The 19466-nt window shown below is 40.4% G+C and overlaps 1 protein-coding gene across 15 annotated transcripts in view; it reads left to right on the top strand.

Annotated features, from left to right (window-relative positions):
• BNC2 (basonuclin zinc finger protein 2) overlaps nt 1–19466 on the top strand; it is a 416429-nt gene that overhangs the window by 378020 nt on the left and 18943 nt on the right. For all 15 annotated transcript variants that reach the window (XM_044757040.2, XM_044757044.2, XM_044757043.2 and 12 more), the window contains one exon: nt 17299–19268. In XM_044757040.2, the coding sequence (XP_044612975.1) occupies nt 17299–19268 (1970 nt within the window). The remainder of the gene's footprint in view (nt 1–17298; nt 19269–19466) is intronic.

The following is a 19466-nucleotide window of genomic DNA, read 5'->3' as shown; positions in this document are numbered from 1 at the left end:
AGAAAGCCCCCAGAAAACTGATGATGGCATTCCAAATGGAAGGGCCAATGTAGCAAAGATGTGGTGTGGTGAGAAAGTACAGCGTGTCCTCTGCAAGTTAAATTGTTCATTTCAGCTACAATGTCAGAGTGTGTAAAAGAAGTAAGACTTAAAAGCTAGATTGGGGTGGTTCTTAAATGCCGGCATGAAGAATATATGCTTAAATCATTTAGCAAAGGGGAGCCAAGGAAGTTTAGTTTGGAGGGAGGGCTTGTAATGTGATCAGAGACACACTTTAGGAAAAGCCACTTGGCGTCAGAATATAGTCAAAATGTAAGTGTGGTGAAAGGAGTGAATGGGAAGGATGAGGAATGGTTAAAATAATCCAGTTAGGAAGTAAAGTGGGCCATTACTAAGCTTTTGAGAATAGGTATAAAGAGACAGGTACGTGACTGGACAACCTTGAGTTAACCAAGGGATATGTCAAAGCAAACAACTTCTCAGGCCTACATTTCAGAGCGAATGGTGGGAAAAGAGAAAGCAGGAGAGGCCACTGGTGGAGGCTCCGATGAGAGGGGCAGACAGGAGTGTCTTCAGTGCAAGGTGTTTCAGTATAGTTCTAGACTCGACTGCTGGTTTGAATCCTGGCTCCCAAAATGACTACCTTTATGACCTTAGGCAAGTTACTCAACTTTGATGTGCTGTAATTTCCCCCATCTGCAAAGTGGGTTTGATAATAATACCTCAAACCTGATTTGAGTGTAGATGAACGTAATGCATATATATTACCTAGAGTCCTGCCTGGCTCGTTGTAAGGGCCCAGCAAAATATAGGCGTTATTATTTTTCTTTGATCCTCAGAGCTTCGGCAGGTAGCTGTTTTTACCCCATTTCATATATGAGGAAACAGAGGCACAGAGACTATATTATTTAAAGCAATGTTTAGCTTAAAAATAGCATTTTCGGTAAAAAATAGCCCTCCATGCATTTGTATGTTTCAGATTTTGTTTTGTTTTGTTTTCAGAATTCAGATAACATTCTTTTTGAGCAACTGGGTGATTACTTTAGTCTATAGGTAGAATTCTTAAAGAAATCCTCTGAGTTGAAGCTTTCTTCATAAGAGATTGAGCAGATGCAGGATAGAAATGAGAAATAGCAGGATCAGTGGGAAGACCAGATGAGGATTCAGGAATTAATAAGTATAAAGTTATTTGCAAAAGAGAAAATGAAGGAAGAAAGTATGTGCATAAACGTATATTTATAATTGTAATTTATTATTTCTGTGTCTAATATTAAATTAGACTGATTTAATTTCTTTACTCACTCCATAGGCATTTTCAGATTGCCAACCATGTGAAAGACACTGTTGCATTTTGCTTTCTAGTTCTTTGTTCACTAGGATTTAACTTAGATCCAGAAAATATCCAACATAATGTAAGATCCAGCACAATATGTTGGACGTACATAAGATCCAGAAAATGCCAAAAGCATTTTCCAAGAGCAATAGATAATTTTCCGGCACTTGCAGAGAAAAGAAAAAAAGCAGTGAGGTCTAAATTCAAAATACACGTATTTTGCTCAAACTGTCATTCTCAACTTTTTCTCACCCCCAGCACACTAGTGAGGAAGCTGCCTACCTGCGCCAGTGGACTTGGGGAATGACTTTACATTTCCATTGAACTCCTTCCTGATGGTCAGGAGGGGAGTTCAGTTCAGGGGAAAATGTCTTGCAGGTAGGGGTAGTGTGCGAGTCCCACTTACTTGGCATCTGCTCAAACCTGGGGCGTGGCAGTGGAATGGAGTGGGTGTTCTCTTTCCTGAGTCAAGAATCACCATGCCAGGAGAGAAGGATCGTATTATGGGAAAAGCACGAGACCCCGTCAGGGGAGCTGGACGGCTTGCATCAAGTCAGCTAGTTATACTTTAGCTTCCTGGTCTTGGGCAAGATACTTATCTGTTAATTTTCTCATCTGTAAAATAAAAAGGTGGCACTAGATGACCTCTCACTTGCCTCCCAACTCCTCCATTCATAGTATAAATGAATTCATTCAGTATTGATTCATCTTGGCAGTGGGATATAAAGTATAATAATCCTGTGATGAAGAGACCTGTCTGACATAGAAGTAGAAGCAAATCGCTAAAGGGGCAGGTCATTCTTGCTGGGAGTGGGCAGAAGGAAGGAAAAGGGTAGCATAGGGAATTCTTTTTTTTTTTTTATGAGGAAGATTGTCCCTGAGCTGACATCTGTGCCAGTCTTCCTCTATTTTGTATGTGGGACCCCACCACAGCATGGCTTGATGAGCGGTGCCAGTGTGTAGGTCCACGCCCAGGATCCAAACCCGCAAACCCAGGGCTGCCGAAGCAGAGTGCACGAACTTAACCACTATGCCACTGGGCTGGCCCTAGAACATTTCTTAGAGAGTTTCATTTAAGTTGCACCTCAAAGGATGAGAATGTTGTGTCAGAAAGGCAGAGAGGTTCAGAAACAAGATTTTTACCATACGCAGATTTATGACAAGTAGCTCTTTGTGGCTGGAGCTGCAGGGGTCTTAGAAGGAGATGATGTTTGAAAGGTAGGTTGTGTTTATACTGAGGGAACTTAAAACGTCAGGTAAGGGAATTTATTTTGATTCTGTGCACAGAAGGGAGCCACTGAAGATTTCCTAGGAAGGAGGATGAAGCATTCCTAGTCTCGGTTTTTGGAAATTTGATGAGAGTGTGTAAAGAGTGGATTAAAGTGAGTGGGGAAATCCTACTATTTGTTTTCTTAATGGCTGTCTTCATCTGTTAACTTATACCCGGGTACCTTTTGGCATTTCTATCAATCCTTCCAGGATTATCTCCCTTTCTGTAACCAGCGCTGACTTCACAGACTTCAGTAAAGACTGTGCTCATCTTCTTTGAGGTGACACCAAGAGTTTAACTCCCCTAAATGCACATTGTCTCCCCCCCACCCCCAACCAACCAGAGCAGCTATACCATTAGCAAGGTAAAAAAGAAAAAAAAAGGCAGTGAAATCCAATGTTAAAAGAAAAAGAAAGCTAATTATTTAGAAATTCACTTTTCTCAGTTCTATATCCACAGATAGTCTAGATAGTTTCAAAAAAATCAGGACAGATGTTGACCCCTTAGTGATTGTCACAGTCCTGTCTGTCTTTAACTGAGATCTGTTGACTTTCACTTAACACACTCGAAGAAAACAACATTGGATGATGCTTTCCTTTTTGCCCGCAGCACCTACTTGGTAGAAGCCGCATTAACGGAACGCAGGACAGACACTGAGATCAGTCCTTGGGGATGGGAGGCAGCCCTAGGGGTTGTGCTTAGAAACCATGAAGCCCCTGGGCTAGGCCTGTCAACTCTGGCTTTCATGTTTTCCTTTCTTTTTGCTGCAGCTTTTTCTTCCAGCCTGTTCAGCGAGGGTACCAAGAGGGACTGTCTGTGCGTGCGTGCCTGCGTGCGTCCCCCAAACGGCTTTATCATTAGTACTGTGGGCCCTCCCTCACAAGCTCATGGCTGTCATACGGTGATTTGATGCAGGCTTTCTACACGCCCAACTAATTGAGAGTTGAAAGCCACGCTTCAGATTGGTGTGGCCCCATCCTTAGGCTTGCCGGTTATCAGCCACATTGGTGTCATTTAAAGGAGGCGTTTCAAACGTTTCACATTTCAAAATGTTTTAAGATTCCCATTAAATGGCAGTCATCTCAGGAAGCCAGATATTCCTGCCCGTTCTCATGCAAAACATTTATTCACCTGATTATCTGCAGAATCATAGATTTCAGGTTAAAAACAAATTCTTCCAGATTATTTGCAGTTGACTCAATCTGTCTTTTTTATATATATATTTAAAGATGCTCATACTCTCCTATTTTCCCTGTGAATTGTATCAGAGGAGATGTAGTCACTCTGATACAGCAATGGACTAATTTCATTGATGTAAATATTGTTAAACAATCTCAAATGCAACTTGGGAAACAGTGTTTCTGAACCTGTTTAACAATGTTTAAAAATGCATCGATGAAATTGGCTTAGCCTAGTGGCCGTTATTAAATTACCTATTCTCAATTACATAGATTCTGTGTTTTATGTCTGGACTGATTATAAGTAACCAAAAAAATGATCCCAGCTGAAGAGGGTGGCGTATCCCTAACCCATTGAATTTGATTTAGAATTGGGAAATCTTGGAAAATACTTAAAAGAATGCCATATAAGCTATTAAAATAAAAGCAAATGTGTTCAAGAGGGTGGGCTGGCATTACTATTTCAGTTTTCACCTTTTTTTCCTTTTTCTTGCACACCCCTCTTCACCTTCCACTCATCCTTGGTGCCACTGTTGTGACTCAACTACTAAATTCCAAGCTATCAACCTTGAAATATAACATAAAACGTTAAATATGTTTTTACTAATTGTGATCTGCTAAAATCACAATTCAAGCTCTGTGCCGAAGCTTTTTTTTTTTTTTTTTAATTTCAGGAGCAGTATTTAAGTGATGACATGCGGTAATTTGTTCATTCTTCTGTCAGTATAATTTACAAGGCAGTGGCAGATAAACATAGCAATACAAGATTCATTTACGGTGACACAATGGCAGATACACAGAGCAGAACCCTGCCTATGAGATAAAGTGGACTGAGTGACTTATGCAGTAATTAGGGGATAATTGTCATTAACCTCACAAACAGTAGTTTACCCATATTGTTTAAAAGGCTCCAGGATGCGTAATGACAAGGTAATCTGTCAAAGCGCTAGGGGGAAATATTAATAAGATTTGTGCAAGCCTGGATAGAAAATATGCAGAAAGCAGCCACATTAAGCTAATTGGTGGATGAATATACACTTGTAAAAGTGCTTCTAATGGCACGTTTGCTGCTCTCCAAATGACTACCGTTAATGTGGAGAAGTGGGCTGCTTAGAAAGTCAAGACTGCTGGGACGAGAGGGTATTAAGGCATGCAGACGCAGTTATTACCTTGTGCTCTATAATGCATGCTTCCCCTTCGTATTCTCCTTTATTTTGGATTTCTGAGGGTTTTTTTGTTGTTGTTATAGTGACATATATTGATTATTTACTCTGATTATTCTATTTTTGATCTCTATTTGCACAGTCAACCACCAACCCCAAATCACCTCTATTTCGTAGCCACATAGAATGTATAATATCTGTATTGATAGCTGCTCGTAAAGATACAGAAAGACAAACTGTTAATGCATATGCGGATTTATAATTGTACACAGACACGTGTGTGTGTGTGTGTGTGTGTGAGTGCCTTTATAGGAACACATTTAATCTGAGCAATCAAAGGAAAGTATATCCATCAACAGCCTTGTGTATGTGTTACAAGTAATAATGTGTTGTTCCCTGATGAATGCTAAAGCAGGAAATTAATCTTTGTGTTCTACTGCTATTCTTATACCCAGAGAAGAACAAAGTTACATCTCCCAATACATCTTTCTGTTCAATCACACACTCAGTCCTCAGTGTGTTTTATGGAATACTCAATCCTCGCTCTTTTATGGAATACTGCCTAGTGAGTCTTTGGTCCCTTCCTACCCCTGCTCCCTCACATCCTAATGAATATGTTAAAGTTCCTTAGGGTTGTTCCATCAGCTTCAGTTGTGGAGTAAGTCAAAGTATTATACCTGAAATGGAATCTTCCATTCAAGCTTTGGAACCTCTGATAACACACTAGTATTGAGAATCTTGGTTGCACAGAGAAAACTTCAAACAAAGAGTAAACCTTGTGGCTTTGAATTTCTTCCAAGGTTTCAGCCTTTACCTGATGTGTGTAAACTCACCTTCATCGTGAAAAGAAATTTTTGCACCCATTTTTCCTGTTTATCAGACATTAAGGGGGAAGCACATCGGGAAACACCAGGGTCTCTGGCATTTTTGTTTAGGTATGTAAAGCCCAGCCCAGACCCCCAGATGGACGACGCTTTCTACAAACTCGGGGGCAGAACTTTGGTGATGGAAAGAGGTAAAGTAGCAAATGCAGACCTCAAAGCAAAAATGTTAGAAAGGCCTCTGGTTAGGTTTGTTTATTGCAAAGCTAGCAGATTTATAGCCATCTTAGGACTCAGGCTTTATCTTTATGTCTGAGGGGAGAAGAAAACAAGACCACTTACAGGGACCATCCTTCTCCTTCCTCCTGTTGCTAGTGTTTTCTGAGGATTTCAAACTGTTCCTTTGCGGTCCTGATCCATAAAATGATTTACCCAGGAGTGCTCATCTCCAAGCGAATAACTCGTGTGTACTTAAAGGGTTTAATTGAGGGGAGGGTGTTATATACAAATACTGCTGTTTTTTAGAGCTGCAAAAATCACTGGAAGCCTACAGATACTTATTTATATAGCTTTATGGAGGTATAACATATTTATTTTGGAATGGTTGGGCCTCGAGTTGCAGAATTTTCACAAACCCTACTGGTGTGATTCGGGGGGCTGTTTCCACAGCCTTTTGGGGACTTGAGCAGTTTCCCTAGTTTTCAAGCAAAGTTTTCGCTTGAACTGATCACTGACTGGACCAGGAGTAAAAATTAATCCAGAAGAATTAGTACCTGTAATCACATCACTGATAAGCAGCCCCAGACAGAAACGTCAAGGGAAGCATGCAGAAGAGAGGATAATACGGTAACTCTCAGATAAGGGCATACTTTCAGTCATAAACACATGTATTCTGAAAATAAGTTGGTTACCCAAGTTGGTTAAAAGGGAAAACATTAGCCTTGGGTTTAAAACATTTTAATTAAAATGATTTGTGTGTTCAGACTCTACGCATAGATAATCGAATAATGGAATTTTGGAGTCAAATAATGGAATTTTGGTTTAGTAATAAGGCTTAGAAAATTTAGTAAGACTCTTATTCACACATGAGGAAACTAAGCTGGGTGTTTAGTGATTTGACAGTCACACAGCTGGTCGTTGGCAAAACCAAGACTAGAATTTAGGTGTCATTCACTTCTGTTCTTTATTTTCTTCTAAGGTTAAATGTGTGTTATATTCAACGTAATCAAAATTTGGAACTTTAAGATACAAATTCTGTTTTAGCCTACAGGTATAGAGTTAGATATTCTGTGCTTAAGGACTTACAAGTAATTTGACATTAAAGGTTGGTGTACTAGGAATATCAGATGGATTTAAGGTTTTCTATTTTGAAACTTAAATGATTCCTAAAATACTATTATTAAATATTAAAATATATCGTGTCTTTAAAAGTTTATCGGGTTTGATTTACAGTGGAGCTGGGTAATTTGAAAAATACTTTTGAATCTTTGAAGTGCAATTCTAGACATTGCAGAAAGTAATTTACTCCTCTGAATTTTTCTTTAATGTGGCAAAGCAAGGTACCTGTTTTATTTATTTGCAAACAAGTGCCCATAGAGGAAATGCGTATGGCTGGTTTTAAGCTAGACAAGCTAAAATTCCTGGGTACAGAGAAGAAATCCTGACAGGCCTTTAATAGAGCTTAGCTGAGCTTTATGATTAAATATGTTGTAACCCCAGAGTGATCTATCATAATCACAATTTTTAAAATAAAAATGCTGTATAGCCTGTTATTGAGGAAAAAAGTGATAGTCCTCTATGAATTATATATTCTTTTCTGGTCCATAATCAAGGACTTTCTATAACAAAGTGAATTTTTTATCAAAAGTCCAACAATATGTTTTAAAAATCACAGGAACAATTTAAAACTTGTGCCCTGGCATTTTGATAATGTTATTTTGGTTAAAGAGGTGATCATTTTGAGAGGGTGCATTGGTCAGTTCATCAATTATTTTTTCTTTTAAAAGGTAGCATTTTCACTGTGAAAAATATTTCCAAATATAGATGAGAAAAAGAAATAGTAGAAGTTTAGCTATTGAAAAATATCAAAACTGATACCTAAAAGTCACATAAAATTACCCTGTTGCTTTTTCTTTCTGCTCCCAACTGCATTCAAGGGTCACGCTCCACAAACTTCCAGTTTCATCCAAGGAGAAGCATTCCTTAACTTTGTACTTGTTTTGCAGGTAATTTGATATGCCTTACCTCATTATACCACCATTCTCCATGGTCAAGCATTTTGAATGTTATAATAAGACTGATTTATAATGAGATTCATGTATAGTATAAGTGAGCCAAGAATGGTAGTCTCTGTGTACTTGTGCATGTGTGTATATGCACATGTGTGTGATAAGTAACCCTTTTAAAGTCAGTCCTCATGTGTAAACAGTATTTATAGAGAGACGACTTTGCTGTTAGCATGTCAGCTGACAAGGACTAATAAGGTTTTCATCTTGACAGAAAATTCTTTAATGAAATGTTTTCTGAGAGCTCTAATATTCTAACCAAGTAGTGGATACTCTTTTAGTGTTCATTTCTTTTTGGTGGGGGGGTGGGGAGAGGAATCAGAAAGATATTGCAAATCAAGTTCTTTATCAAGTGTACACAATAAATTTAGCATGAACTTCTGTAATCAGAGCAAGCCAGTATATACTCAGCCTTAATGTTGGCACACTTATTTCCTGACAGCGACAGTCTTGAGTTGATGAGGAAAGTATATTTGTTTTCAAAAAGGGATGTGCACGTGGATAAATGTTAACAAATAGAGTTCGGTCTTGATTTTTATTTGGAAGGTTTTTTTCTGTCTGGGCCACACCCTGTTGATTCTTTCTCCTGGGGCACCTCTGGCCTAGAGAGGGGCAGGGGAAGCAAGGATGTGACCGGTCAACTTTGTGTTTTGAAGGTAAAGTAATGCTCTTGAGAAATTCTGCAAAATACAAATTTCCAAATCATGGAAATTGAGTAGGGTTTTCATTACCCAAAACAAATGTTGATTTTTTTTTTATCAAGTCTAATTTGAACCATTTGGTGCAATCATGGTATAAATGAGTGTATTTCATTCTGCCTACAGATATTTGAGTTTCTTCAGCTGGCCCAGAAACATTAGCCTGAAATACTGGGAAAACATAATCACATAAAAGAGCTCTGTGTGAACAGAGAATGGTATAATTTTGTTTACTTACACAACCAAACGGCCCCGATGTATATTGTATATGCTGGTGTGGCACCCTTCTCAGTCAGTACCCTCCAAGAAATACGTGTTTAAATGTCAATTTGCTAAAACAAATAAGCATGCCAAGATCTTTTCCCACATAATTTCAAGTGTTTCTCAGAAATTATCACAACATTGCTTAAAAAATTTCCCTAAGTACTTCCCAGAATCTATTATTTTCAATAAGAATTTTTTTGTTTGAGATTTTTACTCATCTCCCCTTCTTGCCTGCGTACACACACATGCAGCCACACAGACACACAGGCTTTGACCTGTGCACCCTGAGGATTGCCAAGTCATGTAAATTAGAGAGATAAACATAGTCTAACAAAAAAGGAAAAAAACTGGCTCTGATGTAAGTGGAGAGCACCCAGACCACTTAAATTTTTTGGCTGACAAGGAGAGTTTTAAAAGTGACTTCGCTTTAGAAAAACAATTTAAAATTGGAATATCTGCTCGTTAGATGTGGAGCCGTCTGAGTTCTAAAACAGGTAACTAGTGGGAGAATGGGAGAGAAGAGGACTGAAAGTTTTGTGACTTCTGTACGTTTTTTTCTTTAAAACTGTGCTTAGTGCTCAAAGGTTTCTCTTCTACAGATTATCTCCCTCAAACTCACGCTGCTTTGAGCACTTGTAGCCAGCCCTGTACACCCCAGAAGTGGTATCCATGTGCTCTCCGTCTGCAGACCCCACCTACTAAGTTGATGGGATGCCCCTGTTCACATCCTCTGAGATAATGGTCTGTGGTCTGAGCCCATCGCTTGCTCCTGAGATGACCCAGCAGTTAGATGATATATTTCCTAATTTCTGGGTCACATCCTGCCACATGTCCACCTAACCAAGAGGCCAGCACAAAGGCAGGCAGGGGCAAGCTGTGGTGAATTAACTGACTGCTTCTCATCAACTTCTTCCAAAGCATTTGTGAAGGTGTGTGCGAGTGGTACGTGTCTGCCACCTGTCAGGATTAGCTCTGTGCAGAGGCAGTCTCCAAATTTTTATGACTACACACCACTTAGGAAAAATATATGAGCTTGCACCCCAATAGATGTAAAGCTCTTTCTAAATTAGTAATATATTACTGTAAATCCACATATAAAATATTAGCAAAAAATTGTCATTTTAGGTAAAAAAAAAAAAAGTACATATTCTCAAGTTTACTCCCCATGTCACAATGGATTATTGTGTATACCCTACTGATAGGAGAAAATGGGGAAGATATGTGTGTTTGTTATTCTGGTTGCAAAAGAATGCAGGGAATGAGAAATAAGATAACCTATAAATAGGGAAAGTTGTGAATGTTAAGTTCTGAGTGTGAGATTTCATGCAAGTTGCATGATTCAGTGTTCTGAGTCAACCTCATTGAAGTATACTTCACATACAATAAAATCTACCAATTTTAAGTGTACAATTTATGTCATCATATAAACATCCACACAATCATGCTATAGAACAGTTACGTCATCTCAAAAAGTTCCCTAATGTTCTTTTGTGGTCAATCTCTTCCCCTTGCCCTCAGCCCCCGGCAACCGCTGCTCTCCTCTCTGTTCCTATGGTCCTCCCTGTTCCAGAATTTCCTGTGATTGGAATGGTGGAGTATGTAGTCTTTTGGTCTGACTTCTTTCATTCTTAGCATGCTTTTGAGTGTCATCTGTGTTATTCTGTGTATCAATAGTTTATTCCCTTTCCATTGTATAGCTCTCTCACTATTTGTTTACCCTTAAAACTTAAATATCTAGAACACCCGGTAAAATTTATCGTTCAAGTTTTGCATAGTGTTGTTTCATCAGTTTTTAACTCAGCAAGTACTGTTAAACTTTACCTGATGGAATAGCAAGCTGGGTAGGCTTGAAATTTGGTAATTTCTATACCTTCTACCCAACCCCATTCCTCTTGCCTTGATATTTGAATTAATCCTGAAGGAGAAAGAATAAAAAATTCCAATGGAAACTGGTCATGAAAATAAGTCACCAATATGGGGGTTGGCCTGGTGGCGCAGCGGTTAAGTGCACACGTTCTGCTTCTTGGCAGCCCAGGGTTCGCTGGTTCGGATCCCGGGTGCACACATGGCACCGCTTGGCACACCATGCTGTGGTAGGCGTCCCACATAGAAAGTAGAGGAAGATGGGCGTGGATGTTAGCTCAGGGCCTGTCTTCCTCAGCGAAAAGAGGACTGGCAGCAGTTAGCACAGGGCTAATCTTCCTCAAAAAAAAAAAAAAGAAAAGAAAGAAAGAAAATAAGTCACCAATATGGTTATAATGGAATAATTTTTTAAGATAGCACACTCTGCAAATCTAGACATGAAATCAAAACATACATCTCATAAACCTGTGATTTTGTTCTGGGTGGTCAGGATTCCCTATAGCTCAATGTCATTGTAATTAAAAGATTCAAAATAATCTCAAAGGGGAAATATTTTTAGTTTTCAGCTAATCATTTTAAGATTTTCCTTTAAATTATGCATTAAATTTGACAAGAAGTTCATGTAATAGAATAGGAAATTAAATTATTTTCCACCTGTCATTTAGAGTTAAACTACTTGCTTATTTCTTTTTTTTTTTTAAAGGGTTCTTTTTTTTTTAAGATTTTTTTTTATTATTTCCTTTTTCTCCCCAAAGCCCCCCGATACATAGTTGTATATTCTTCGTTGTGGGTCCTTCTAGTTGTGGCGTGTGGGACACTGCCTCAGCGTGGCTTGATGAGCAGTGCCATGTCCGCGCCCAGGATTCGAACCAACGAAACACTGGGCCGCCTGCAGCGGAGCGCGCGAACTTAACCACGGGGCCAGCCCCATATTTGCTTATTTCTTAATATAGGTTTCCCCCACTGTCCGCAAGCAGAGCATTCCTATAAAACCCTTTATAAGGTGAAATGGTATAAACCGAAGAATCATTTACGATCAATTTATATGGGAAAAATTTTTGAGCATTCCCAAACCCAAAAAATAACCTACCAAATAACACATAAACCTAAATAACTACCAACAGATAGTGAAAGCAGGAGCGATGTGATAAATACACATGATATGTAGAGTAGAAATAATTTATGTACAGCGTGGTCTCACTTGCCAGAATCGGGAAGCCAGCAAGCACACTGGAAGCTGAGAGGTGATGGCGGTGGTGATGGGGGGGAGTTAGGCTGAGTCTTCAGAGGTTGGGGTGGTGGGAGGTACAGGAGACTGGGGTGTCGGAGAGAGAGGAAGAAGGTCATCTATTAACATCTCATCATCGTCATCTGAATCCATCAGGGCAGGCAGGTCACTAACATCTACACCTTCTATGTCTGTCTGCCTTGAGGTCGAAGGTCAGGGTTCGTTGTCTGCTGAGGCTAATGTGGAAGCCTTGAAATAAACAGTATTCTTGACTGCTTAGCCTCTATAATGGCTCGCTGCAAAACGAACGCCGAACACTATTTTCGCTTCTTACCTTTTTTCGTAAAAGCAAAACTCCTCGTATTTCTTTTGGTTAGCGAAAACGGGTACTCATGTAGGTCCTTTGTAAAAGTGAAGTGGCGTAAAGCAGACTTTCAGATACTGGGGGCAAACTGTGATTCGAACTCTGCTGGAGCAGAGAGGCCCTTGATCTCTGCTGTGTTCACTGTTCCTCCCTCCTTTCCTCATGGACAGAAAGAAAGGCACTGTTTGTCCTCCGTGCTGTGGCAAGGTAGTGGCTGGCCGTGAACACACATGGATTCGTTCTTGGACTGAGGATTCTCTGGGCTTGAGACCACCTCACCAATTATCTCAAAGCCTCTTATTGAGTTCCTCTTCCATCTCTTTATACCCTTTCCTTCTCGGCTGTCCCTCTCCCCTAAATAAGAAAAACCAATCAATGTCATGTTACTTTGATTTTAAAACTGCAAGGTGCTCTGATGTGAAGAAAAGGTTCAAATAAAACCATGACAATTGCTCTTACTACAAAAAAAGATTTAGAAAATCCCTCTGCAGAGAACTGGGTGCCAGATTTCTACCGAGTGATAATCACCAGTTCCAGCGAGATCACCAAAGGAAGTCTTTTCATTTGAAATGCTTAGATGTAAACATTTTAAGTGTTTTATACTTTTTCTGAACCCGGTAAAACTGGTTTATATGTCTAGGTTATTGGGTTTTACTCACTTTTCATTGATAGTATAGCTAGTTATTTTAGAAGGAAATTAATATAATACCTTGCATTTCATGTAACAAGATAAATCTTATTATCCTCATTTGGTACATAACAATTCCCAATGTAAAGGGTTATAGGTCACTGAACTCGGGTTACAGATGGGAAGGCCGAAAGGAACTGACTCACCAACTACAAAATCAAAAGGAAGGACAAGAATCTAGTTACATGCTCTGATGTAATTTATGAATACATGCACAAGACCTATGTCCCAGAGTGGGTTGGTCAGCAGTTACAATATTCATACTGGCATGACAGGACTGCATTTTTGTTTCATTAATGTTTATTCTGTGAGGATACCTAATTTTTTTTATGGCTCTTACTCACTCTGGTCAAGTTTACTTGACATGGCAAGGGAGCCTAGATTTTAGATCTGTGCTTTTCAAACTATCTGTGAGGAAGGACCAATTTTCCCCCCTCATCAGTCTTCAGCCAATATTTAAGTTAAATGAAATAAAAATAAATTGCTAAAGAAGAAATTATCATGCCCTTAGTTGTTACAGCAGTGTCAAATTGTCCTGAAGGTTTTACAAATGGTCACTCCCAATTACTTGTAGACTGGTTTAAAAAAGCCCTGAGACTAAGGTCTGAGGTCCTTTCTGAATAGCGTATAAACCACTCATGGAAATTCTTGCCTTAACAGAGGAATCTTCAGCCACTGCTTGAGGATCACTGCACCAGCCCATGCTTATTTCTGTCACAGAGATCTTCAGGAAAAAGGAACCCGGGCCTCCCCTTTTTCCCTTTGATTGTTTCTAACTCCCTTCAACCACTTTATCCAAGGATATGCTAATACTGGTAGTCTTTCCTAGCACTGAGCTTGCAAATTTATTACGTAGCATGAGAAAGTCAACTTTGGTTCTTGCTGCAGTTTCTCTGTTTATGAACGTGATGGTATTAGACAATCTTGATCAAATATGAACTATGGCTGCTTTGGAAAGAACTTCTGTGGCACTTCATGCTGCCTGGATTCAGAGGGTGCCCTGTCAGGGGGACTCCAGTTTGAGTATGTAATGTTGATATTTGTCTTGCTCCCAGGCACGTTTGTTTGCAAAGATGTTATATGGTTCTTCTGTGTAAGTATAAATTGCTGCTTCTGTTACTACGATAAATGCAGCTTCTCTTTATGATTCAGGCTCCCCCAAAGTTCTAAATCTTGCTTACCTGGACCTCTTCCACCAGAAGTAAGTGGGTTAACGTAACAGTCTCCATTTCGGCGGAGACAGCTACTCAGGACTGAAAGAGAGTCTGAAAGGCAGTGGTTTTAGAAATAGCAGCAGGCATTGTGGCGGGCCAGGAGAAAAGGGAAACCATATGGGACTGCTGTGTACTGTGGGGAGAGAGAAGACAGGAGCGGGCGGAAAGGAGATGCCTCAGGTGGGTTTGATCAGTTGCTATGGTTTCTAAGGCCTATTTTAATACCAGGGGCTGCCAGCTGTGTAAGAACATTATCGACATGCAGATTTAGGTGCAGGGTACCTGGGAATAACCTGAGGAAGAAATGACTGTTTACTGCTCAGATTGGGTTTCAGCCTGAGAAATGATCCATACTGAAAGGCTCCCTAACAGAACAATCAAGAGAGTAGAATTGATGGTAAAAGAAGAATGGTGTAGAAGATGACATTACAGAGACCAGCCTTGTTCAGGTCTAGTCCTGCTCCTTTTATCACAAACTCAATGTGCCCACCTGGGAAATGGCATCATGGATGACAGTCACTGCGCTCCTTGAACTTGGAATCAGAATTTCTGGGTTCAAGTCCTGGACCCCAAGTTAGCATCTTGGCAACCTTAATAAGCCATCTCACCTTTCTTCACCTCTGGTTTCTCATCTGTGAAACATGTGCTGAGCTCTGGAAGCTATTATGAGGTTCAAATGAGATAATCTATACAAAATCACAATTTATTTCTCTATTTACGTACACCACCAACACTCCCCCTTGCTTCCCCTATTCCACAAAAGGATGTAAGGGAGACCAATTGCTATGAGTGATACTTTTTAAAGATGGCTATCCAGCGTCATCCAGAGTCACCATGTACACACATTATTATATGACTATTCTGAGCAGATAGTTGCGTGAGAGTGTTGATCTGAAGGCTAATTTTATCAACAAGATGAGAGAGGGACATCTGTGTTTGATAATTCATGTAGGAATTGACACCCCCATGAACACACCCACACATATACTCTGTGTAAAATGATAGACTTCTAGGAGTGAGTCTTATAAGGAAGAGCACATAACTGTTAGAGCTGCTTTCTTTTAAGAAGTAATTTAAACAAATGGCAAGTATCTCCTTAAAGTCAAACCAGTTGTCATGATTCAGACCATACAATTGTGGTCCAGAGAGAATTTTATATCGCAAGGCTGAGTAGAACTATCTACAAGAGAGAATTTTCCGTTGCAAAAATAGTGTAGTTCCCTTTATTCTGCTTCCCCTAATAAAACATTCTACATAAGCCTAGTACAATTATTGAAACCAAGAAATTAAGATCGATACCCACTATTAACTAATCTAGAGAATTTATTCAAATTTTGCCAATTTTCCCACTAATGTCCTTTTTCTGCTCTAGGCTCTGTAGAAGCTCACATTACGTTTATTTGTCCTGTCTTCTTAGTCCCCTCCAATCTGTAACTGGTCTTTGGCCTTTTTTGTTCTTGTTGTTAATCTTTTCTGACCTTTACACTTTGAAGAGTACTAGCCACTGTTTTGTAGAATGCCCTTCAATTTTGGTTTTTCTGATGTTTTCTCATGATTAGATTGAGGTTATAATTTTTCAGCAAAAATACCACAAAAGGGATAATGTGCCCTTCTCAGTGTATGTATTAGGAGGCACATGATGATACTTGTCACTGGTGATGTTAACTTTGTTCACTTCTTTTAAGTGGTGTCTGCTAGGTTTCTCCATTATAAAGTTATGTTTCTTCTCTTTGTAATAAAATAAGTATCTTATTTTGTTTTTTTCAGAAGATTTTATGTTTTCTTAAATTGAGAGTCAGGGTTGGGGCAAGTGTTGTTCACAGAGGGTACAGAGTGTCTTGTCCTGATGGAAAGAAGCTGTGCCCTCAAAAACGATGGAGTCGTTATTTAAGGGTTTGAATAGATGTCTCACAATCTATGCTGAAATGGATTGTCTGACATTACATTGCAGGATTTTTAAGTCCTACCTCCAGGCAAATCTCATGGTTCCTAGCAAAAATGAAAGTGTGAAATGCTTTTTAATGTATATTTAACAACACATAGTCTGGTGATTACTGATGTGTATTCTCTGTGGATTCTCTTTGCTATCAGAGGAGGATGTTAAGAGACAACATTTTTACACATTTATTCTATCTAAATCCATCACATGTTTACTTTCTAAATATCTGTAACTGTCGTTTATAACAAGATCATAAAAACTCAAATACTTTAAGTCTAACTCAAACGTGGAGTCATAGGATTACAATTTCCAGGGAAAGCACAATTACTGTTTCTCCTTGCTCTACCTTATGAAATTGCCTGCTATTAAATGACGCTAAAATATAGTCATTTAAAAAAGAAAAAAATATGGTTTAGTAATGGGGGTATGGAGGGCAATACTACTTCTTTCATCTTTTTGATTCAGAGATTCACAGAATAGCTCCTATTTGAAGGAATTTTCATCATTGAATCCAGTGTCATGTATGCTTGTGTTGAAGAAGTAAATTTCACAAAATGTGCCTAATTCCTTCTATGGTGTCACTATTTAATACGGATTAAGGTACCATATTTTGCATTTATACTGGGTTGCACAGCAAGAGTTCACGTCTTCTACTAATATATGCTAAATAGTTGCGTATTCTATAGACCATTGTTGTTAAAATAGCAGTAGTGAAGGCATTTTAGATCACAGAGCCCCAGTGGTCTACATTTTGTTTGCTTTGACGTTATTAAACTCAATCTGTTTCCCTGTGACTCTAATTACTACATTTGCATGGCAGAAAAGTTTGCTTTGTGGGTCGACTTTTATTAACAGTGCTTGCATGTTATTTTCGGCTCTCGCTCTCGGTGTTTCATGAGCAGACAGAGCACCTTCAGTTGCCTTGAATAATTATGCACAATCAATAAGTTTTTGTGTTTGTCTCTGTTGTTTCTTTGATGTGGCCTCTAGGATGCTGCCGGCAAGGTGCTGGACCGCTGGGCCATCATGTCTCGAGAAGAGGAAATCATCACCCTTCAGCAGTTTCTGCGGTTTGGAGAAACCAAATCCATTGTGGAGCTGATGGCAATTCAGGAGAAAGAAGGGCAGGCCGTAGCTGTACCATCTTCAAAGACAGACTCAGACATAAGGACTTTTATTGAGAGCAATAATCGCACCAGGAGTCCCAGCCTCCTCGCTCACCTAGAGAACAGCAACCCTTCCAGCATTCATCACTTCGAAAACATCCCCAACAGCCTTGCGTTTCTGCTTCCATTCCAGTACATAAACCCCGTCTCAGCCCCACTCCTCGGATTGCCTCCAAACGGGCTACTATTAGAGCAACCAGGACTGAGGCTGCGGGAACCAAGCCTTTCCACCCAGAATGAATATAATGAGAGCAGTGAATCGGAAGTCTCTCCCACACCTTATAAAAACGATCAGACGCCCAATAGAAATGCCCTGACCAGCATTACTAATGTGGAGCCCAAAACCGAGCCAGTCTGTGTGTCCCCCATTCAGAATTCCGCCCCAGTCAGTGATCTGAACAAAACTGAACACCCAAAAAGCTCATTCCGGATTCATCGGATGAGAAGGATGGGGTCAGCCTCTAGGAAAGGAAGAGTGTTCTGTAATGCATGTGGGAAGACATTCTATGACAAAGGTACTCTCAAAATTCATTATAATGCTGTTCACTTGAAGATCAAACATCGATGCACCATCGAAGGTTGCAACATGGTCTTTAGTTCCCTCCGAAGCCGTAATCGCCACAGTGCAAACCCTAACCCTCGCCTTCACATGCCTATGCTAAGGAATAACCGAGACAAAGATTTAATTCGGGCCACATCAGGAGCTGCCACCCCCGTCATAGCAAGTACAAAATCAAATCTCACACTCACAAGCCCTGGCAGGCCCCCAATGGGTTTTACCACTCCCCCACTAGACCCTGTCTTACAGAATCCTCTCCCTAGCCAGCTGGTGTTTTCTGGGCTAAAGACTGTCCAACCAGTTCCTCCATTTTATAGAAGTTTACTCACTCCAGGGGAAATGGTGAGTCCTCCAACCTCCCTCCCAACCAGTCCCATCATTCCAACCAGTGGTACTATAGAGCAGCACCCCCCACCACCCTCTGAGCCAGCAGCGCCAGTAGTGATGATGGCCACTCATGAGCCCAGTGCTGACCTGGCACCCAAAAAGAAGCCCAGGAAGTCCAGCATGCCTGTGAAGATTGAGAAGGAAATTATTGATACCGCTGATGAGTTTGATGATGAAGATGATGACCCCAATGATGGTGGAGCTGTGGTCAACGACATGAGCCATGACAATCATTGCCACTCCCAGGAGGAGATGAGTCCAGGCATGTCTGTGAAGGACTTTTCTAAGCATAGCAGGACCCGGTGCATTTCAAGGACTGAAATAAGAAGGGCCGACAGCATGACTTCTGAGGACCAAGAACCGGAGCGGGACTATGAGAACGAGTCTGAGTCTTCAGAGCCCAAACTAGGAGAGGAATCCATGGAAGGGGATGAGCACCTTCACAGCGAAGTGAGCGAAAAAGTCCTGATGAACAGCGAGAGGCCTGATGAGAACCACAGTGAGCCCTCTCACCAAGACGTCATCAAGGTGAAGGAAGAATTTACAGATCCCACTTACGACATGTTTTACATGAGCCAGTACGGACTGTACAATGGTGGGGGGGCCAGCATGGCAGCCCTACATGAAAGTTTTGCCTCGTCTCTGAATTATGGCAGCCCTCAAAAGTTCTCCCCAGAAGGTGACCTGTGTTCTAGCCCAGACCCCAAAATCTGTTACGTGTGCAAGAAGAGTTTCAAAAGCTCCTACAGCGTGAAGCTTCACTACAGGAACGTTCACTTAAAAGAGATGCACGTCTGCACGGTGGCTGGTTGCAACGCCGCCTTCCCCTCTCGCCGGAGCAGAGACAGGTCAGTAAATCTCCATTGGCTGCTCCTGCCGGGGGTGGAGGGTGCCAGTCATGTTGGCCTTAACATTAAAAAATCCAACTTAGATGTTTCTGATGCACTGTAAAGACTGTCCACAGTGACCACGTGATAACCAAGCTGCCATGCTCATGAAGGATTGGTGCTTGTTATGATGAAGCATGCAGATCATGTGCCATCTTA

Source organism: Equus asinus, chromosome 23, assembly GCF_041296235.1.
Source record: "Equus asinus isolate D_3611 breed Donkey chromosome 23, EquAss-T2T_v2, whole genome shotgun sequence".
NCBI classification, from domain to species: Eukaryota; Metazoa; Chordata; class Mammalia; order Perissodactyla; family Equidae; genus Equus; species Equus asinus.
Note: the sequence above shows the minus strand (reverse complement) of the source record. Positions and strands in the feature narration are given on the sequence as shown.